Raw genomic sequence first — 24444 nt, 5'->3', positions numbered from 1 at the left:
GAAGTTTTTAAGAAGAGACTGGACAGCCATTTGTCCGAAATGGTATAGGGTTTCCTGCCTGAGCAGGGGGTTGGACTAGATGACCTTCAAGGTCCCTTCCAACTTTACTATTATTATTATTATTATTATTATTATTATTATTATTATTATTATTATTATTATTATTATTATTATTATTATTATTATTATTATTATTAACATCCTGCTCAAGCAGGACACCCTATATCATTCTGGACATATGGCTGTCCAGTCTCTTCTTAAAAAGCTTCAGTGATAGAGCACCCGCAACTTACGGGGGCAAGCCATTCCACTGATTAATTGTTCTGTCAGGAAATTTCTCCTTAGTTCTAGGTTGGATCTCCCCTTGATAAATTTCCATCCATTACTGCAGATGTTTTGGAGAATAAGGTAAATTTTTCTTCTCTGTGACAAGTACAGTATTGCCCACAGCATTTCGCCAGTCTACTAATTTAGTCACTTTGTCAAAGAATGCAATAAGATTTGTCTGGCATGATCTATTTTTGACAAATCCATATTGGCTTCTAATGATAATTTTGCTTGCTTCTAGGTGTTCACAGATCCCTTGCTTGATTATATTTTCCAGGATCTTCCCAGGTATTGATATCAGGCTGATTGGTCTGCAGTTTCCTGGATCTATTTTTTCCTTTCCTTTTTTTTTTTTAAAGATAGGAACCATGTCAGCCCTTTTTCAGTCCTCTGGTAGTTCTCGAATGCTCCAGGATGTTTGAAAGATATGGTTCAGTGGTTCTGAGATCACTAAAAGAGCCCAGTTCTTTCAACGTGGCTCCCTGGGATCTTCAAACCAATCCCTGGCTCAAATGCTTGGCTCAGCCTGTACAACAGCTGATCAGTAGGCCCAGCAGGGGTGTTTCAGGGTGAAATAAGATGGGGGCAGAGGAAAGCAGCTTCATGGTGCAACTCTCCCTGTGCCACTTCTGAAACAGGGCTAGATCTGTTTTCAAAAGGCCAATTATCAGTTAATATCAACTGAAATTCAGGCTCCCTTTGAATATAAAACACTTGTGAAACAATAGTTACTAGTTTTGACAGGTAGTTTAGCCCACTGGTCTGCCAAAACATCTCCCCCAGTCCCAGCCAAAAATGTATGTTAAGGAGATTGGGGATTGTTTCCTATTGACTGGTGATATTTGGTGTGAAGAAAGGGAAACAAAACTGGGGTAATCCACCAGTTTCTACAAGTACATGATTTGTATTCTGTAAATAAAAGTAGCACTAATTGTTAGGACAACAGCCAACAGTTTTGCTGTAATCTGATACTGACAACACCTCATGATGATTCTGCCATGAGTCTACAAACTCCATTTTGAGATGGCTTTGAAATATTTCGAGCCTCCTCATGGAAACAATGCATTGCTGGTACCCCTTATTTGTTTTCTATTGTCTATTTGTTGCTGTTGTTATTTCGTAACATCTTGCTTGATAAAGAATTCTAGAGAATTTGGTAGTTTTTACATAAGCTTTTGCTCAACAGAATCAAAGCACCAATAAGTATCAGAAATTATATTATTTTTCCATAGGACATTTTTGCAACACTTACTTTTTATGAACCATGGAGAAATATAGTTTAAAATGTGAAATTATTTAGATTTTTTTCCAGGTAATTTCTGGGCATTGTTTAGAGAAATGGCCAAGCAAGAGAAGGAGGGAAATGATTCATGACATAACCCTTCCACTTCCAAAGAGAACAGCCTGCATAAATTGGTTTGCACAAGAATACAAGATTTTTTTAAAAAAAGTCAGAGATAAACTTATTATTTTTAAAATGAAAGTATAGTAAATGTACATTACTTTAAAAATAAAATACAAATCCAATAGTATTTAGTAGTCTTGTCAAATACAGCGCCAAAGTAGATTTTTCCAAGATTCTGAGACTAAACAAAGTCTTGACTCTCAACAAAATCGACTGATGTTTGAAGATCTTATTTTCTCACTTTCCTTTCTTCCACAAATGACTGGACACACATATATAGCCCATCCTCTGAAATTGTTTAAATCAAATGAAACTAAGAAAAGAGGAAAAAGGAGATGAAAAGCAATGAGAATGAGTAGGAGAAAGAAAGGAAAGGAAAGGGGAAAAAAGAGATGCCATGCAAGGGGAGAAGTGGAGTAGTAGAACTTTTAACATATATTTGAAGCCAAAAAGAATAGAATATTAATACAGTACTCATTTCCCTTTCTTTTTCATCTATTTTTTTAAAGAAATAATACAGCTCTTTCTTAACCTCCCACATGCCCAATCATGCACATTTTCTCCACAGCTCAAAAAGTTTTAGTTGCTAATTAGAATACATTCCTAATGACTTACCATCCAAATTCACTATGGAATTGGGCAGTTTAATTAATTAATTAATTAATTAATTAATTAAAAGCTCAACTTCTCCATTTCTTTTTTTTTTAAAGGAATAATCTAAACTAGAAGAATTGTACACACAATATTTTGGTCCCTCTTCCATTCCTTTTGAAAATGTGCACATAAATCTTCTTGTTCCTCTTCTGTCTGTTATAAATGCTCCAATAAATCTTCTTTTCTGCTCCTCCATGTGCTTTTGTATAGTAATTTTATTAAGCATTGCAATTTAAAAGATAAAAATTAATACAAACTAAGGAAAATAGTAAAGAAAAAAATGGAAAATACAGAAAATTGTATATGTATATGTATGTTTATGTGTGCGTTTTGTTATATGTGTGTAGGGGAAAAAAGAAAAAATAAGAAAATGAAAAGAAATAGAAATTTGATGATCAGAATTAATATGGGATTAACTTGTTATTGTTAATTGTTTCAGTAACTGTAACAGTACAGTTAATTGTTAACTTTACAGTAAGAATTAGATGTATTTTATCTATATCTCTACCAAAGAAAGTCAAAAGCCATTCTATTGCTTTTTTCTTTACTTTTTTCTTTTTCTTTCTGCACTTTTATCTTGCATTTTGTCTGATTCTTTTTTCTCCATTTTATTTTTTCTTGTTTGTTTACCTTTAAATCATATTTTAAAAATTTAATAAAATCATATTTTAAAAGTTGTATTTAAAACTTAAGTCCCAAAGGTGCTTTTTCAAGAGGCAACTTGAAGAGATTTATCTATATCCTCAGGGTCACCTGAGTAGTGCAAATGGGTGTGGAGCCTTCTTGGAACTGCTGAAAGTATTGTATTGTCATTTCATCCTGCAGAAAGCATAGCTCCATAACACAGTCCTTTCAGCAGTTCCAGGAAGGGTCCACACCATTTGACCCTGAGGATACAGACAAACCTCCAAGTGGCTTTAACAACTCTCTAAAAGAATACAAATGACCAGCTGTCTGCAAGGAATATAAATCCTTCCATTCCCCACCATCCAGTCAGAACTGAAGCAGTTTCTTGCATGAGAAGCAAAATGTCTTCAAAGAAAAACAAGAAAGTCCAATTGCCTCTTGAAAAAGCACCTTTGGGATAACCATGACCTGGATGACTGAGAATTTCCATAGACATTTATTTCACTAAGGATTGAATGAAATTTGCCCAGTGTAGTAAAACTTGCAGTTCTCAAAATTCTTAGTATCTTGAAAAGCAGTTAACAAGCAATTTCCAAAGTGATTAAGAATGGAAGTATGTGACCCCTGCACCTATAAAAGTGCCGGCTGCAGTTTGGACAATGATAACACTCCTTTTTCTCCCAAAGCTCCAAACCTGGTAGAGACCACTGTCTTGCAGTCTCCTTGTGAGGAGCCACTGTCTGAAGCAAATGGGAGTGATCCCAAGTCCTCTCTTTGCCCAGAGTGGAATCCCAAAGAGTCAGTCCATTGGCCAGATCTTCATTCTGCCACTGTCATCAGCTCCACTCTCAGTGGGGCTGTATTCAATTCACTGTTTTGTCCCCAGAAGTCCTCTCCTTCTCCATGTTCTCATGAAGACTTCCATGAATCTTTCTACACGTCTTTTCTTTCCATGTGAGAGTGGCTACTCTCGTATGCTAGACATAGGCCCTTTTCATTTCTTCTACTAAGCTGCAAACATCCATTTTAGTAGCAGTATTTTGTCAAATATGAGCCAGCAGTGTGCTGCAGCTGCCAAAAAAGCCAACACGGTGCTAGGCTGCATTAACAGAGAGATAAAGCAAGATCATGTGAAGTATTAATACCATTTTATAATGCCTTGGTAAGGCCACACTTGGAATACTGCATCCAGTTTTGGTCACCATGATGTAAAAAAGATGTTGAGATTCTAGAAAGAGTACAGAGAAGAGCAACAAAGATGATCAGAGGACTGGAGGCTAAAACATCTAAAGAACGATTGCTGGAATTGGGTATGTCTAGTTTAATTGGGTATGTCTAGAGAAGGACTAGGGGTGACATGATAGCAGTGTTCCAATATTTCATGGGTTGCCACAAAGAAGAGGGAGTCAAGCTATTCTCCAAAGCGCCTGAAGGCAGGACAAGAAGCAGTGGATGGAAATTAATCAAGGAGAGAAGCAACCTAGAACTAAGGAGAAATTTCCTGACAATTAGAACAATTAATCAATGGAACAACCCACCTCCAGAAGTTGTGAATGCTCCAATACTGGAAGTTTTTAAGAAGAGACTGGACAACCATTTGTCTGAAATGGTATAGGGTTTCCTGCCTGAGTTGGACTAGAAGACCTCTAAGATCCCTTCCAACTTTATTATTATTATTATTATTATTATTATTATTAGTAGTAGTAGTAGTAGTAGTAGTAGTAGTAGTAGTAGTAGTAGTAGTAATAGCAGTAGTAGTGGCAGTAGTAGTGGCAGTAGTAATAGTAATAGTAATAGTAACAATTGCACCATTGAAATCTGTTCAGGAAGTTTGTGAAATCCAAACCAATCTCCAATTGTAGGTTACAAGTTATCAGTGCTCAGAGAATGTGGGTTTATCCAGACAAGGTCCAAGCAAGCTACCTCACTGGCAAGCAGGATAAATCTCCACCAGAAGCAGGGGGTTATTAAGAGGAGGTTGGGTTAGTTGAATAAACCACAACTTAGAAATTCTACCGTTCTAAAAAAAAGGAAGTATTACTGTATAGCAGCTCAGTTTGTCTAGATTGGTCCTCAAATGTTTCACCCACTAAAGCTGAATTTTCACTGACAATAACTGGACAGAAAATTGTAATTAAAGTTAACCTTTTGAGTATTTCTGTGACATGTTTTCAGACTTACTCATAATGAGATACGCTGGTCTATGACCGTAATAAAAGATTTGATTTGATTACTCAAAATGAGCAGTTTCAGTTGAACGGTTAACATTTCAGCAATTAGATTTCTACCTGTCAGGCTGCACACAGTTGGGGAAGATCATGGGAGCAAGAACCACACAAACTTCAGTAAAATAGCCGTCATACTAATCTGTAGGTAAATACAGAGAGTTCTGGAAACTGTAAGAGGAATTTTCTAACCTCATTTATAGTGAGGCAGTTCTCTTTGAACAATCTACAATGCTTCTTCCCAGATTTCTTGCCATTTAAAAGATAAGTTACCAAATGATTCGTATTCAATCTCTTAGGGTTTTTTTAATGAAACTTTAATATTTATTTATCATCTATCATATTTTAAACATATAGTTACTCTATATTTTTCGAGCTGATAGTAAAAAATAAATGGATACAGAAAAGTGAGTCAAAAGGTATAACAAAAATCTTAATAAGGAAGAACTTTCAATAGTTCGTTTTCCCTTTTGTTATCCCTAGCCACTACTCATAATTAAGGATTTATATGTTTCTTGAAATATTGCTTATATTTATATTTAAGATGTATAGACTTCAACTCCCAGAATTGTCCAGCTAGCATCTTAAATTTACCATGTTTGAAAAACACTTATTTAAATAATTTCATCTGCCCACTTAACTTTTTCTTAGAAATTATATTCATCTTCTATCTTTTAATTGCTTATATCCACTCTCCCTTCTATTTAATTTTCAGACTTCTTAGAAATGTTACATATAACCCTTTTCATTCTCTGCAGTATCTTTGAATAAGTAGCTGTCACTTTCTTCTCCCACTAATCTTACATTCTGTTGTTAGTTAGCCAACAGTTCTATAATGGCTAGAGATCACAGTCCTGGAATTTTTTGTGTTTCACAACCTGATAGTTTAGCTTCCCAAATATCCTAAATTAAACTATAATTCATTAATTAGTAGCAGAATATAGTTTGTACAGACCCAAAAGATACCATTTGAGTGGTGAAGAAATGCGACTTGGTCTCCTGATCTTTCAAAGGTTATTATTAGATCATCAGTGGAAGAGATGAAGCCACTTTTTTCAAACCATTTATTTTCACATTGGAAACCATATGTTGAATGGGAATGGGATATCAAATTCCACCAAAAGGCAAAAGTACCCTCAGATTTTAAGAAATTTTAGAAGTTTAGCTTAAGGGTGAGATGGAGTGATTGCTTCCTAAAGATATCCCATTCCCATTCAACATATGGTTTCCAATGGGAATGTAATTTTCATTAGCACTACTGGAAGATTTCCTGTCAATAAAAAACAGAATTTTTAACATACAAATACTATTTAACAACATGTATAACTTGGCCTTGAACTGCAAAACTGGAGGGTAGAGGAGAATCAATCACCTTAAATGGGAAAATATATAGCAATGGAGTTTTCCATATGTTTCATGGCCTGTGAAAGGGAAACAGATGTGGTGTAGGTCTTTTCCATCATATCATCAGCATGTCATAGTCAGGTAGAAATGCTGGACTCTTAGAAGCAGTTCTCATTATTTTCTTATCAGACAATAAAAAAATTTGGTGATAGCCATTAGACCAAAATAGATTTCTATCCAACCTGCTTTGTCCAGGCTTTCTTTGACCAGAAGTTTTAGGAATTAAGAGAATTGTAATCTAGCAGCAGGCTGAGGATAGAGTTGGTTGCTTCCCCATTCAAAGCATTTCAGTGCATAAAATTTACTCTTTCGTTAAGTAAGAACATGAGATCTAGCCTTGCTCTCTGGTTTGCAGAGAAAAAAATATTCATTGTCTTTTCAGGTTGTTTAAAAGTACTGTGGCTTCAATCTTTACTTCCCCACAATCAATAGACCCTGTTCTTTGCTCTTGTTTCCCATGCCCCTTGATTATTTCAATTCCTTTCCAATTTTAATTCTTTTCAATTATTTAATTATTTTTATTATTTCATTTTCATTCTGAGTTTTTCAATTCCTCTCTGTTTTTTTGCTTTTTTGAAATAAAGATCCCTACCCTGTACATAGCTCACCTGATTAGTATATTATTTCCTGTGACTTGGAAATTATTTTCTATCAATGCAGTTTAAAAGTTCATTAGCCTTTTCTGCAATGGCACCAGAATCACGACTCCTTTTCAGCTTGAGATCAATTACAATCTTGAAATCCTTTTCATATGTGTTGTGCCAAGCAGATATGCCCAACAGCCTCCTCCACCACCAAATGCTAGACCTGTGTTTTGGTTTTTAATAATGAGCCTACCTAATATTAACTGCTAATCTATGCCAACATAACTTTCATTTGAAATTTCATGAGGTCTACCACACACAGTGTGTATAAAATTGATAGATCCCTCAGCAGATTATTAGGAATTGACAGTGAAGCAGCAACGATATTTCTCAGACCATCATTTTTTAATAGGCTGGGTCTGATTTTGTTCCAATCTGTCATGTTTCTTTTATCTACTTGCTTTACATTATCCATTGATTTCTCCTGGGTTTTCTTGAGCTATTTCTGGCCACAGTTTCTACTACTGAACATAATTCCCCTGTAGACTTATCTAGCATGTTCTGCAAACCTTATTTAGCATCCCCGGGATTCATTTAGAAAACTTGGAAGAACAATTGGAACTAAAGAAAGCCTGGAGTGGGGACAGCAGGTAGGGTGGAGAGTTGAGGCTTTCAAGAGTTGTAAAATAGATCATTGTTACAGCGCTAGTCTAATTTCCAAGAGGTGGTAGTGTGTTTGGTTGTTATGGAGATATTGTGTTTACTTTGCTGTTATTGTAGAAAGAGCATGAAACAGAACAGTGTTTATAAATTGGGAAATGGATGCTGGGTGAAATTCTACAGATGGGAAATGAAGGCAAGCAGCATATTTACTGTTAAGATCCATCTGTTATCTGGGGGCAGTTGTAATTTAATAACTGGAGGAGTTTATACAATGTCAAGCCAATATTTTCCTCCCCTAAAATCCTATCCTAGCATGCAATCTTCCACTCCTTGATCAGATGAATATTTTGCCCACAAATAATACGTAAATCTGTGAATTTTAACAAATATTTAGATTCTTGATTGCCCTCTTTCTCTTGGATTTAAATATGTTTTAATAATCTGATCCATAAACTTTGATATTTAGGAGGGTTAGCAAAACCCATATAATTACTGTATAATATAAAGGAAGCAGCAACTGCAAACACTGTAAAACTGCAGTAACTAATTTTGTAGCTTTGGTAGTTTTGCTGTTAAATATACACAGGTCTTAATTCCTAAGATCAAAGCAGGCAACATGTCTTTCTTCTGTCCAAAAGAAGGATATATTAATAATGATTGGGATAACAAATTTTGGCTGGATGGCAAATATATAGAGAATCCTTGAAGCTCACCTCAATTGTCCTCAAATAATTTCTCTTTCATAAATAAATTCTACTGAACATGTACCTAATAAAAAAAACTGCACCCAAACAAACCTTCAGAAGATTCTATGAGAAAACAATGAGGGAGGAATACATTTTACTTTTTTAACCATGACCTTAAGAGAAATTTAAAGATATCAATTGAGCTATTCAATTATGGATGCTGAATTGTTGGTAAACACTCATCCACTTTTCTGCAATTAACATAAAATGTTGGCTTAGATTAAATTTGACAATTGAGCTATCAAGTGCTAGCCTGCATTAACAGAGGGATAGAATCAAGATCATGTGAAGTGTTGATACCACTTGGTAAGGCCACACTTGGAAAACTGCATCCAGTTTTGGTCACCACAATGTAAAAAAGATGTTGAGAGTACAGAGAAGAGCAACAAAGATGATTAGGGGACTGGAGGCTAAAACATATAAGGAATGATTGCTGGAATTGGGTATGTCTAGTTTAACGAAGAGAAGGATGAGGGGGGACATGATAGCAGTGTTCTCAGGGGCTGCCACAAAGAAGAGGGAGTCAAGCTATTCTCCAAGGCGCCTGACGGCAGGACAAGAAGCAACGGGTGGAAACTGATCAAGGAGAGAAGCAACTTAGAACTAAGGAGAAACTTCCTGACAGTTAGAACAATTAACCAATGGAACAACCTGCCTCCAGAAGCGGTGAATGCTCCAACACTGGAAGTTTTTAAGAAGAGACTGGACAGCCATTTGTCTGAAATGGTGTAGGGTTCCTGCCTGAGCAGGGGGTTGGACTCGATGACCTCCAAGGTCCCTTCCAACTTTATTATTATTATTATTATTATTATTATTATTATTATTATTATTATTATTATTATTATTATTATTATTATTATTATTATTATTAAGGAAAGACAAAATATGTTTCAAGCACAGTTCATGCAAAATGTGCCAGGAGCAAAGCTTTATCCAAGATTACATTATGACTGTAGCAGAAAATGAGGGATAAGTCATGAATCACCTTTTTAAAGTGAAACACATGACCTAGAAAGCTTTAAACAAAACTTGAAAAAAATCTGTTTCCAACTAGCCAGATTGAAAATGTATTTTGTGGAAGCAAAGGTAAATGAGATATTTTAGCATTTAATTTTTTTATGATATCTATTATAAATGTTTTTGAGTTGATTGAAGTAGCAGAATCTAAACAGCTTACCAAAGCTAACAATAGCATCAACAAAAACTAATCAATACCAAAAAATGTATATAATCAATTGGCTGGAATAATTATAATAACAAGAACAATCAACTGTTCATTTTAGTTTGCAATAAATAATTTTTATTTTGTGCCAGAAACTTCACCCGAGTCTGAGTCCAGCAAATAAATTAAGCCTTCTGGAGTCAGGTTTATAACCGAGACCTTAGTCTACAACTTACCCTAACTGGAGGACAGCACAATAGCAAAACTTGAGTCATTACTGAATCATTGATCTTGCTGACATTTGACTAACACAATTAGCGGTAAAATGTGACAGATATAAAACATGTAGACTACTTAAATCCTTACAATTAATTTAAAATAATGATATAACTATCCTTGTAATCTGAACATTTTATACCTTCCAATTTGAGCCTGATTCCTTAGAGGCTTCTCACTTGTCTCCCTTAATTAAACTTCTTGGGTGGGTGGATATTCTGTCATTGATTAAAAAGCACACTAAGAAATGTAAAGTGCAGCTGGAAAATGAATTGGACATATTATTATTCTAGCCTAATTGTAAAGATATTGTATTGGCCATTAAACTATCTCAGCACAACTAGTAATATGACAGCCAATGCAAAATTATTCCAACCAATTTATGGAACCAAGCACAGATTGCATTGGAAGGGCTTTATGTTGAGTAACAATGATTGGAGATACAGCAGAGATGGTGGATATGTTCCAATAGAGTGAAGCATTCCATTTAGATTATATCTATAAGAGGAGAAGGGATGGAAAGCAGCAGGAAGCTCTAGGAAGGCAGTTGTGTGTGTCTGAAATTTGTCCTGGAGCCTCTAAACCAGGGCTTTTCAACCTTTTCACCCATTGTACCACTTTTGGGATATGGCAACATCTGAGTACCACCAGTCGCCTAGCAAGGTGTCAAAAAAGTGATGAAGTACATGTAGTCCTCGACTTACAACAGTTTACTTAGTGACTGTTCAAAGTTACAATGGCACTGAAAAAAGTGCCCCCCAAGCCACAGCCAAGCAAGACACCTGCCTGCCCGCCCGGCCGTGCTCTTCCTCCTGTCTGAGGTTTTCATTGTTGTGAGCATTTCTGTTGAGGATTGGCAGCAGGGGTGGGGTGGGGGGTGTTTGGTTTTTATTCTCCCCTGTCTGCTGGGTGGTTGCAGCAGGTTTTGGTCAGTTCACATGACCCTGGGACACTGTAACTGTCATAAATATGAATCAGTTGCCAAAAATCTGAATGTAAATCACAATACCCTGGATATGCTGCAACATTCCAGCTGATCAGCGCTTCTTCTGGGCTCAGAAGTGCCAGGATCAGCACCGAGCTCCAGCTGGAGCTGGGTGCTGATCCTGGTGCTTCCGCTGAGCCCTGATAGCCCTGCAGCTCCAGCCATCTCTGGCTCAGGCTTGTGTGGTGTTGCCATCGGTTCAGCTCATTCCCCTCCCCCGCTACCACTTTTCTAGGATGGTCGCGTACCACCTGCCAGGTGCAAATGTACCACAGGTGGTACCCATACCACTGGTTGAAAAGCCTTGCTCTAAACTAGGCAGTTATCTTAGGTGCAGTGGCCAGTGTTAACTGAAGTATAATTCAGTTGCCAATCTGGTTAGGTAAATGGATTCACAGGATGAGGGAGTGCATTTTTGCCTATAGTAGTGAAAAGTCTTGGATTACTCCTATAGGCAAATTAACTATTGTAATCTAAAGATCGTGTAGATTTAATAGAGCCACATTAAGCTTCAGTTAGAAGATTTGGTTTGAAGTCAATTTGAGCAGAATTTTGAATCAGATAGATTTTGCAAATAAATTGAATCATTAAATGAAATTGGAAATATTCAAATTACATCAGTGATTTGTAAAATTAATTCAATTCAATCTGATTCAATACTTAAATCATAGTGTCAGGATTCCAGATCGATAATTCCTCAGCAAGAGACCTAGCTTGGAGCATTTAAACAACTGTATCATTTCTTAAGAATAAAACAAACATTTTGTTTCATGCTAGATGGTACGAGCTGCTTGGCACTAAGTTAAATTTATTTTCTTTATCTTTTCCAAAAATATATGAAAAAACAAATTATTTCTGACAGCTTGTTTTCCATAGTAGAGATATTTTCCATAAAGTAGAATTGGGAAAGTCAGAGCAGAAAAGATTTTGCTCTTTCTTATCAAATGTTTCTATAGTATTACAAACCTGAAAAGATGCAGCTCACATAAAATTCAGTTACTGGACTATTTATTAAGGCTATCATATTTGGGTAGCAAAAATAGACACTGAATGACTCTTTGTTGCCATTTAGTTTAGTTTAATAGCCAAATAAAACAGCCCAAATAAATCCAACACTAATCCAGTATTTATGAAAACAGGTATTACCAAATAAATATTTCATAAATATTGCCTTCAGAGGTAGTGGTTGTTTTTAATTTATAAAAAATAGATACTGAAGCACAACCAATTAATGACATAGCACAACCTTCCCTGACTCTTCATCACAGGATTCTGATTCTCTCTTCCCTTCTTTCTTAGGCTTCAGTCCTGTTCCTTCATTCTGCTTCCTCCAACTGCCTGGTTGGACATAGAACCAAACTTCGAGCTGAGAAAGAAATTTAGAACTGAGAAATGAGCAGAGTTCCCCAGTTATCAGTTCACTCCAGTTTCTCCCCCAAAAAACTTTCTCTCTATCCAAATGGTTCCAAAATCCTGCAGGTGTGCATTTGAGTCACTGTTGACTCCTGGTGACTGCCTCGACTAGTCCCTGCAGTTTTCTTGGCCACATTTTTCTAAAGCAGTTTGCCAATGCCTCCTTCTCAGGGCTGAGAAAGGGGGACTGGCCCAAGGTCACCCAACTGGTTTTGTACTTAAGGCAGGACTGGAACTCATAATCTCACAATTTCTCCGCTGATGTCTTAAACACTATATCAAGCTGTCCAAAAGCATGCATGTAAACTATTATTGTAAAGTGAATCCATATGGTAGGCATGACCATTTTTTAAGTTCCACTGAGCACCCTAATGATCTTTTTCCCCTTGGACCTAACTGCAACACAAACATACCTGAGCAATGTATTTTTTTCTTCTGTGGCCCCTTGGCATTGCCTTCATCTCATATCCAACAAATGACTAAGATAACCTTAAATTATCCTTAGCTGTGCAGATGTTTTTATACCAACATCACCAACAGCCTCTTCACATGTAAAATCTGTTAGATTTTATGTCTCATTATCTTGGAGAGAAGTCAAGTGACTGGGAAAAAAACTAACTCTGGGGAGAGCAAATTTCACGCTGGTATAGCTTTCTCTAGATTCAAGGATACAGGGATACTACTTCCACTCCAAAGTAGGGAAAAGCTTTAAACCTCCACATTTTGTTTTGATTTTTGTTTCCTGGTGGCTCTGTAAAGTTAATCTACTGTGCCTTCATTCTAACAACTGGCCCACCAACAGAGGTCTGCTTTCCCATGCTTATAAATTGCTGGTGTTGCCACACAGCATGTTTGCTATTTCTAAAACGAGTCAATGAGTTGTGTCTAATTCTATGGTGGTCAGACTGATTTTCCTTCAGAATCCCCATGGCTAACTTAAAATGCAGAAGAGGTTTCTTACCTTACCTTACATTGATGAAGAAAAATCCAATTTCATATGATTAAAAAAAGTAAAACTTGCAATAAAATAAAAAATAATAAAGGCTAGTCTTGTTTGAGTATTTCTGATTGTGAGTTAGCAGTTCCATTTATAAAAAGAGTTTGATTCACTTTACTTGTTATTAGTTACTTGCATAACAAGCATATTTATTTCACTTCTTGAATATTAGCATTTTAATTTGTATGGTTTAATTTGCAATGCAGTGAAGGTTCTAAGAATTTTTTTTTCAGCTTGCTACCTGGCTTAGAGAAAGTTGCCTTACATCAAATCAGAAGTTGTAAACTGCTTAATTGGTTTTTCTGATGTTTTCATTTTAGTTCTTTAGTTGTACTATAATTAGGCTTTCTTGTTTTTCATTGTATGAGCATCCAGAGTCATTCATGTGAAATGAGTGGTTATATAAAATAAATACATAAATATTAGGCAATCTATTTCACTATTTTTCACACAGTGTAGCAATGATTCCCCCAGGGCTGTATCCTTATCTTTCTCAATCTTATATACAGGTGGCAGGGATTAAACCTAGCACTTTCTACATGCAAAGCATGTGTTCTCTCATTGAGCCACATAGCAACGTCACCAAATTTCTCTAGGGAAGTGGAGTTCCCAGTGAATCAGCTAAATTCCATGGTTTAATGTTGTAGATTCATGGAAGCAAACATAGTAAAGGGCATTCATCCCATGTGTTTCCTTTAATGATATACAGTATGATGAAAACAATTATCATAGAAACGGGATTTACAGACATGACTCCCTGCTTGCAGTGAAGTAATGTGTGAACTTAGAGTTTAGAAACCAATAACCACTATAGGGCTTATTATGTAATACCTGTGCTATGACATGCAGGCTTTTGAAATTTCAAATCACACTATAAACATAGATTATTGTCATCCTTGCACTTTATGGAGGGCAGATGGAATGGTCTTGAAGGACAGGAGGAAGTGTCCAAGGCAGCAGTCAGATAAAAGGGTTTCCTAGTCTGGTCAAACCTGAAGGGCAGACACACCACCAAAAGTGTGAATCTGCAATGTTTTGAGATGGAAAAATTGTGCTTGCCTTGCAATATTGTCAGAGACTTACACAATATCATTCCTTCTTCCAGCTGAAGCTGTCAAGCAGCAAATTCTCTGTGGTTTCCTGTTCTTAAAATCCATTCTTGAGTTCATCATGGAATATAAAGCTGCTTTGGAAGACGTGCTCTATGATTTACTGGTGAAAGATTCAAGAACATAATTGACAATGCCCTATATTTTTTTTAACGTTCTTCTGTTGTTTAGGCCACAGAAAAGAACTCTATTGATGTAGAGTTCAAGCAAGGGTATAATTTTTCTTCCCACAGAGCTCTAAATTTCTACAGCTGTGGACTCCCTGGTAGTGTATTGTCATAGCTTTGCTTCTTCAATACAGGGTTAGCGGCACATTTTGATTCATCCACTACCAGTGTATTATTAAAGACTTCCCGTCCCTCCACACAACAGCTACACAAGCACAAACAACCCCTTGCATTAAGCATTTGGATTTCACTATTTAAAAAACATAGCAATGTTACCAAACACAAATCTAACTGTAAGAAATGCTGCAGAGTGATGTCTGATGAAATTTTGAAAAAAGGATCATCCTTCACTATAAATGTTACATCTTAAAATGCAGGTCAAACAATACCTCTGAGTGATCTAATGGATCAGAGTCATAATTCTGGCTTGTTAAATATTTGAAGATCTCAAAAGTGGCACTTTCCACATTTTATTTTAGATCTGGAAAATCACAAAAACCTTCCAAATAGTAAAACTTTTCCCAAAAGTTTCTGAATGTGTTAAATCCTTAAACTAATCCCTGTTGACTAATACTTATAATTACAATATACAGCAGAGGATGTGAATTACATACTCTCAGAATTCCAAATATATTCACTGTCCCCATAAAACTTGCTTCTCTTGACTTAATAAGATTCATAGGCTGCTTTAATGAATGTATTAATCCTCTCAAATCAATTGCAATAATTTATGTCACTGAGTGAGGGCCATAGTTACATAACTACACAGACAGTTTGCCTTAGATGCTATAATTTTAGACTACTATTAAATAGCAGCAAATCACTTCTCCGTGATAAAAAAATAAAACAAAATAATGAACTTTTCAGTCTCAATGATCACATAATCTTAGCTCACCTCTGTTTCTTTAGCTTCATTATCTCCTTATTTTTCCAGGTTTTGGGATGTCCACACCAGCAACAGTAGCGGGTAAAGCCTTCCTTATCGTTTATGGTCTCTTTGGGTGTGCTGGAACCATCTTGTTCTTCAACCTTTTTCTAGAACGTATCATCTCACTTTTGGCTTTGGTCATGAAGGCTTGCCGTGAGAGACAGCTGAGAAGAAGCGGCCTTCTACCTCCTACCTGCCGAAGGGGCTCTGCCATGTCTGATGTGGACAGCCTGATTGGGTGGAAGCCATCAGTCTATCATGTGATGCTAATTTTGGGAATCTTTGCCATTACTCTAGCTTGCTGTGCCTCTGCCATGTACACAGTGGTGGAAGGATGGAATTACACTGACTCCTTGTACTATTGTTTTGTCACCTTCAGCACCATTGGATTTGGTGATCTGGTGAGCAGTCAAAATGCTGTCTACCAAAATCAGGGATTATACAGATTTGGGAATTTCACATTTATATTAATGGGGGTATGCTGCATATATTCTCTTTTTAATGTCATATCAATTGTAATCAAGCAGATTTTAAACTGGATGCTAAGAAAGTTCCGATGCAGATGTTGCCCAGATTGCAATAAGCCAGCTGCCCGCCTCGGGCGGCGCAATGCCATTACACCCGGATCCCGCTTCCGCCGGCACAATTTCTCTATGGAAACAGATGGACAATATGATAGTGACACAGAAGGGAGAAGGCTTTCAGGTGAGATGATCTCCATGAGGGATCTCACAGCTTCTAACAAAGTCTCCCTGGCACTTCTGCAGAAGCAGTTATCAGAGACGGCCAATGGCTATCCCAGGAATGTCTGCATCAGCACCAGGCAAAATGATTTTTCAGGTGGAGTTGGAGCTTTAGCGATCATGAACAATAGACTGGCAGAGACAAGTGATTCTAGGTAGAAATTTTGAAATTATTTTCTCTAATGTGAAGACTTTTTCTTATTCTTTATTTAATAAAATGATATTTTAAAAAAATAAGTCCATCTCAAGGGCAAATTCCTGGAAGGCTTTATGTTTTGCTTGTTTCTAAAAGCTGATTATTTAAGATTTTTAAAGAGGCCTTTTGGGGATGTACTAGTATTTATTCCCTTAAGTTTTTATAATATTTTAAACAGTAGCGTCAGGGACACAACCATCATTGACCAACTTAGCAAGTACCTAGCATATACCACTGATATTACAGAGCACTCAAGAAGCAAAGAGAAATCCCAACCTCAGTCTTAGCCATCCCAGTGGTGCTGAAGGTAGGAGGGGCCTCAAATAACAGCATGCAAGTATGCAGTTTCTAACCAGCCAGCCTCTCACTCTGTGAGCACAGACTACTGCAGAAAATGACTAGTCAGACAGCAAGCACTTGAGTGCACAGTGGTAAGATACAGATGCTCTCTTGTCCTATCCTTTGAGACATTGTCTAACAAAGTCAAGATGGTATTTGTGAAAGTGCAGTCAGAGTTCCTCCTGTCTTAATGTGAATTAAAACAAGCAGAGATTCAATCACACTGTTGTGGCTGCCATCTTGACATTTTGACCATACCCTGCCTACATCACTGCTGCTACTTATAAGCAGGAGGTGGATTTTCACTTTTATTTCCCACTTCCAGCTAATTACTGCTAGATACAATATAAAGTTGATAGAATTAAGTGCATTGTTGACTAAGGCAAATGTAGTATAGTGCTAAGCTAAGAAAAAGCGTAACTGTCTTAAAGGATGGAAATGCAGTAACCATAGTTCAAAACTGTTGCAATTGTGTTTTCTTCTATGTCAACCTCATGAACTGGAGCAGCAAAGAAATATGGATATGAGCTCAATTTATTTAAACACTTGTTAAAAAGAAAATAATGTATAATAATTCTCCAAGACAATTCCTTTTTCATCCTACTTTATAGACTAAGAGTTGCAACTGAAACTCAGGAAGTCCAAATTCCAGTCCTGCTTTAAATCCACTGAGCAAAACTATCTTCTATATGCACATTTCTAAAGGTTTCTGGTTTTCTGTTTCATTAGGATGGGGCCAAAGAGCATTTATCACCATTTCAAGCAATAAGACGAGTTTCACTGATTGTATTAATAGTAACTAATTTACTTTATGCTAATTCCAAAGTAAATATTAAAACTAGCAGCCATTTGGCAAAATATTCTTGTCATGCATTGTCTTCAGTGGCAAATGCTCACTTGATCTTCACAAACTACATATGCTAAGACCTTATGTGTGCACTGAACTAATAATTTGGCTATCCTATCCAGTCAGTGGATACTCTTGTTAAGGATGAATGTGTTTCACATTGTCTATTTCAAGCTGCTGAGATTCCAAACAACTGTTACGGAAATCAGATTTTTCCAGAATAGTATTTATTGTTTTGACTGCCAGGCACTGTGTATCCCATGTCTATCAACCAGTGTGATTTATTTTATCTTTCCCAATATGATGTTCTCCACATTCATTGGGATTAGATCTCCCAATATTTTTTTAGCCATGTTGCTTGGCTCCAATTATAGGTTGTGGGGGGCACTAGGTTAGGAAAGACTGATTTACTTTACCTAGCACAGACATGTCAAACTCGCGATGTCACGTGACGTTGCCCAACGTATCAAAACGGTTTTGCCATTGCCGGCAATGGGGTGGGCGCGGCTTCCACATGATGCATCCGGCCCGCGGGCTGGCAGTTTGACACTCCTGTCCTAGCATATAGTAATCCTTTTGTACAGAACCCACCTATGAGACATGAACATTTTTCTACACTAAGTTGGCAATATCATCTGGGTCATGTGGATAATACTGATGATATTGGACCTCAAACTAATGGATGACTTGACTCAGCAGGTTCAGATAGATATTAAACTGAAGGAGAAAGTACATCAAGTCCTGAGGCACTTTAAAAGAGAACAGACCATAAATACAATACCTCCAATCCACTTCACCCAAGGTCATCAATAAGCAAGACTAATGTTGTCTCCCTACTGTATTCTGGCCTGAAACCTGACTGAGATGAGTCCAGATAATCCATTATTTATATCAGTGGTTCTCAACCTGTGGGTCGGGACCCCATTTGGGGTCGATCGACCATTTCATGGGGGTCGCCAAGCAAGGCTGTCCGCCATTTTTTTTTGTCCGCCATTTTTTTGTCCGCCATTTTTTCCCCTTTTCCGGCGGGTGCCTTACCTCCCTTGGGCTGGGCCAGCTGGTGGTCGGCCTGCTCCGTCTCTGCCGCTTGCCAGCTACGCCTCAGCCGGCGCAGGGGGCGGAACCACGCATGCACGGCGCTCCCAGGCAGGGAAAGTCCTCGACTTACGACCGGTTGGGTAGTCCTCGGTTTACGACTGGTTTAGTCCTCGACTTACGACCGGTTTAGTCCTCGACTTACGACCGGTTTAGTCCTCGACTTACGACCGGTTGGGGTCGCGGCATTAAAAAGGTTGAGAACCACTGATTTAGATGGATCCATTATAATCCAGGATGATGTCTAGAAGTGTTGGATACAGTAACACTTTCTCGAGGATGGGCTCACTACCTTGAGGATTAGGCCAGTGGCTTGAATGAAAAATGTTGATACAGGAAACGGGTGCTGCTGAGAGAGGAATATGTATTGAAGCTGCTGCAGTGATGAGAAAACTCTGAGTCTTTGACCAAAATACAATTCTTCTCGTTTTCTTTGTGTCCAGGCTATCATTTCCACCTTCCTACTTTATTGCTTGGCAGCTTTGGGCCTCCTTTTCTCCTAGATAGTGTTCATAGCCCTAATCCGATACTCTCATCTCAGGATTGATCCATACATGCTCAGCAGTTTGTGCTCATCCTGGCTGAATTATCCTTTTCCAAGAACAATGATAAAGTTCATATTGGAGGCCATCTCATCCAGGCATCTCAAGACACATCTGCTTCCTGCATTTAATTTATTTTTTTTGCAAATTCTCTAGACTTCTATTGCTTATAGTTTATCTATCTTTCATCAACTAACAAAGAGAACATTTAACACCCTGTGGCCTACTTTAAGTTTTTAAATGGTATAGAATTTTTAAAAATATACAGCCTGAACCAATTGCAATATAATAACAATATATTGAAGAATATCACTCTAATAATGAAATCCATCCCCTGAGCAGTAGCATAAACAATAATCAGAAATAGGACCATTCCCAACATGCATGTCTATTAAATCTTACAAACTTAATAAATGTAAGGGCTAGAAAGCTTAGTTGTTTTAAAATGAAAACCAATTATAAATATGTGAATACCCAAAGCCCAGTTTGGCATTTATACAGAGCTTGCATTCAGTTAGAAAACCTGTATATCAAGATAAGGGGTATTACCATTACAAACCAAGGATAATGATATTCAAGCAGCCTATAATTTCATGAAGGGCTTTATAAAAATCCAGGTATGGGGGAATGATTTGTACTGGGCCCCTAGCATCATAGGCTGCTCAATGACTAATTGGGACCTTTGGTTTCTACTATAGTCCCAGATTGTGGGTTTCATTTCTTGTACAGTTTCCCATAACATAAGGAATCTTTCCAAAAATGCCTTGTAGATTGGCCTGCAACAACTGTTCTACTTTTAATACAGTATGTTACAAACCTGTAGGCTACAAATTTTCTCACTAAAGTGACAGCTCCAGGCACCTGTTGTCTTCATTAACTATTCCTACTGCCAATATTGATGGCCCTGTTTTTCACTTTGACAGCTACAGAAATCCAGCATCCTGTGGAACCTTTCATATTGAATATAAAGCACACTGATGTTAAAAAAATAACTAGCTACAAAACAGAAATCAAAATTATTTCACCCAAACTGATTTTCTTGACATAACACAAGATGTATTTCTTTCCTTTCAGAATATTTGAAGTATCTGTTTGATGGATTGTCTTGAAGTTGCTGTTTCATGGTTTGCACAGCCTTGCTGTACATTAAGAGCTGCATTTCTGCATTCAAGGATTCTGCCTTGAATCCAGCACTGACTGAAATAAGCAGACAGCATTTAAAGAATGCAAGAAATCTTGCTGAGATTACAAAACACTACTGACCTAAACTTAACCAGACACGTAATGCAATTAATTTCTAGGATATTAGTAATTTTATCTAGAAAATTGTTATTGGTATGTGACCATTAGTTTGTCACTGACAACTATCTTGTAACAGGTCCAGCTATTTCTCTATCCAGCATAATATTATCTACACAAAGGCATCCACAAGAAGGGATAAAAATACTGAGATAATGACTATAACCATCAGTGTTCAGATCCCATCCCAGTTTTATCTGTGTCACACATGCAGAGATTGACCCTAAAGCCTCTTTACATATTAGGATTGCCCAAACCAGAGGGTTTGTTTAAACTTTGGTTTAGCTTTTTAAATTTCTACATATTTATTTAGAATAAAATAATTTCACTACAGAAGAACTTTGTCTCAATCACCAGGGGTAAAATATGGTAAGAGATGTTGATAAGTTACATGCATATATAACCATCACTCTACATTCTTTAGTTTTAGCAATGTGATGTGAAGAGCAAAAAAAGAGTAAGAAATAATAAAAGAAAATGAAATGAAAGGCATATAATTGCCCTTTTTTTAAAAAAAAAACTTTTCATCTCTCTCTTTTTAAGGTTCTCATCTTCTCTTATATAACCACATTTTTTCAGCCTTCATCTTTCTCTCAGTTCATTCACTTTACTTTCACTCAGAAAAGTGAGTGGCCAGTAAGAGCGAGGATTCTTTGGTCTTACAGGGAATATTACTGAATCACAAAACATTCTTTCTATATGACCAAAACACTTCAAAGTACTTTTTCATGCTGATCTTTTTTTTTCTTTTGCATTCAATCTTTCATACAGCACCAATGCACCTTGTTTCTTGTTTTACTCACTTCTTCAGACCCCATTCCCAATGCATTCAGTGGGAGATGCGATAGATGCCTTCAGGTATCTGAAAGGCAGACTTGTTTAGTATTGCTTCAAAATATGAACAATGAGATTTCAATCCGAACTCTGTCAAACATTCTGCCAGGCATATTTAACAAACTAATTCCTCTGTAAAATTTGCATTCACTTTACCTATCTTTCCCTTATTACAGAGGAACAGATTCTTCCCATCTGCAGTAATCTTCACATACATACAGTATTAAACAAGTTGCATAGCTAGATTATAAGCACACTATGTATTTATATTTTAACATTTCTCCAATCTAGATTTAATAACAGATTTAATGGTTTAATTAATTTTATATAGGTTTTTTTTTTTAGCATTTTCCCACAAGTGCAGGGTCTGCATTTTTTGGATTAACCAAGTGTTGATCCATTAGTTGTGACAAAAATTGATTGACTGGCTTGTTTCCTGAACCTGACTTCATGGGTTGAGAGAGAGTGACTGGCTTTCATGCCTAACACAGGACTAGAACTCACAGTCTCCTGGTTTATAGCCTGGTGCCTTAACAACTAGATCAAATTTGTTCTCCTTTAATTTTATATAGTTATCATTCTGCTGTTAGGGTTAGTTCATCTTTTTGTTAAATACAGTCAGTTTTAATCACAATACTGTATTCAGTTGTTGTTTTTTCTAATTATTTTTTTCTTTGTTGATGAGAAACCTTTTCCTGTTTGTATTTCACAATTAAATTAATTATTTAATTCATATTTCTTCCTTTACCAGTAGCCTTGTTTTGTTTTGTTTTGCATTCAAAATGTTCTCTTTTTCATCACTTTTTTCTCAGGCACTAATATTTTTTTCAATCCACTTCTTTTCTGATCACTATCATTCTAATACATATCTCTAACATAATTCCATCCAGCAGTCTTGCATCACCATAGATATTGATCTCTACGACTTATCTGGGTTTTGATCAACTGAGGCTTTTGAATAGCACATTTTAGTGAGGCAGAGAAGTAGACTCACTTACCAACCCTAGTTATACCCATGCCATGTACCTAATTCCCTGCTAATGGTAATGATAATGGCAGTTCCAATAGATTAGGGAACATTTTAGCTATTATGCCACAAGTGCAAATAGTCCCAAGTATTTATCTCAAGAATTAAGATCTTAATATGCCCACTTCTGTGCATGTTAGGATCTCTAATTCAAACAAATCAACATACTGTTGTTCACATCCCACCAGCTAATAAATACATTCAGTCCCCTGATACATAAGCAGAAGAGGTGAAGTACAATGAAGTGAAATGAAGTAAATTAGGGCCCTTTGATACTGCAGCTTTCCTGAGGCTCCTTGCAACCCTAATGTCACTGAGAAACCAAAAGTGGCTCTTGACCCAGAAAAAAAAATCTGTGTGCTTGTTGTAAGGCGAACACAAATTGCTGGAGCCTAGATTGTGACCACTTTGTAAAAAGGAAATATTAAATACGTCTCCTTTTAGAAATTTGGTTCCATGTACAGAGGTTAAAGCAAATGCCAGTGCTGAACAACAAAAGTTTCAATAAACAGTAAAAGAGCAGAACCATTTATAAGCTCTTGACTAACATAAATTGTAATAAATATTTTCCACCACACTGCTGTCAGCTAATGGATTTGGAAAGAAACTATTCAGCTATTCATGTTGCACTGGATTAAGCCTCAGTTCTTATCTGTCTCTTTCTTTGATGTACAAATACACAATTATATTCATTTTCTTCATTTAGTAACACAACATTGAATTATGAATAGAATCCATACTGTAGCTGATATGACAGTTTTTCATTAATGATGGCTGATCTATGCTATTTATTTTTGTTAAAACTATTTTTTCACTACTTTTTTCCCAGTACAAAACCCAAGATGAATTATAAATCAATTTTCTCTATTAAATAAATTTAAAAATAAAGTGGGATGCATTCCTAAATGAAATACTTCTAGCTGTGCAAAGGAGGGCACCATTTTTATTAACCAGTCCCTTTTATTCATTGTAATTGCCTCCTCTATGAGGGTTCCATAAAACTACTGCCCCCAAAACTCCCAAAAAAATATTAAAGATGCGACAAAATGCTGCAGCGCAGTGGAAAATCTAGGGGAAAAAAATTGGCCTCCATTTTCATTTTCTGCAAGGACAAAATCACTACTGGATGATGTTTAAAAAAAAATAGTCTGAGTTTCTATGCCATTTAATGAAAAATAATTTGCATACAGTGTTTTTTTTCCCAAAGAGAAAAGAATGTTGGTGAAATCCTAATAAATCAAATGTCATATTTTTAAGTCTATCTTCATATCTAAGTTGCAAAATCCTAAACAACTACTAGGTGGCAGCAAAGAGTTTCTCTAGTGATCATTCAGGATTTTTCACTCCAAATATGGTGGTCCTAGTGTTCTTGCACTCATTTAGTTATAATAGCCAAATATGATCAAAAACAAAAGAGATATTTGGAAAGTAAGTATTCTCAACCATCCAGACAAAAGAGCTGAGGAACAGAATATCTTCTCACAAGGGGAAAAAGAAACTATTGAAAAATTGCAAAGCAGATGTTAGCACTAGATTAGGTGCATAACAAAATTAGAATAAAACACTATACTTCTAAAGAAACTACTCCAAAATGAGAAGCCGTCACATTTTTCAGGAGATGAACAAGTTCCCAAAGGAAGTCCAGCACTACAGTAATTGAGCAGAACAATATCCAGCCTTTTCAGCAATCATCTAACCTTCAAACATGATAGCTAAGCTTCTACAAAGAGACTTCCTAGCATTGCAAATCAAAAAACATAATGCAGGTATTCTATCTTTCCCTTCTTAGTGGAATGTTTATGGGAAATTAGAAATTGAAGATGATGAATGAGACAAGACAATTGCACAAT

General features: G+C 36.6%; 1 protein-coding gene across 1 annotated transcript in view; it reads left to right on the top strand.

Moving 5' to 3' along the window:
- The window catches only part of KCNK12 (potassium two pore domain channel subfamily K member 12), a 38357-nt gene extending 21783 nt beyond the window's left edge, over positions 1-16574 (top strand). The window contains exon 2 of the mRNA XM_015812176.1: positions 15679-16574. Coding sequence (XP_015667662.1) covers positions 15679-16574 — 896 coding nt within the window. The remainder of the gene's footprint in view (positions 1-15678) is intronic.
- The last annotated feature ends 7870 nt before the right edge of the window (positions 16575-24444 follow it).

This window comes from Protobothrops mucrosquamatus, unplaced genomic scaffold (genome assembly GCF_001527695.2).
Source record: "Protobothrops mucrosquamatus isolate PMUCROS unplaced genomic scaffold, P.Mucros_1.0 scaffold_57, whole genome shotgun sequence".
Lineage (NCBI taxonomy): Eukaryota > Metazoa > Chordata > Lepidosauria > Squamata > Viperidae > Protobothrops > Protobothrops mucrosquamatus.
The sequence above is the reverse complement of the archived record's forward strand: the minus strand, read 5'-3'. Positions and strand labels throughout refer to the sequence as shown.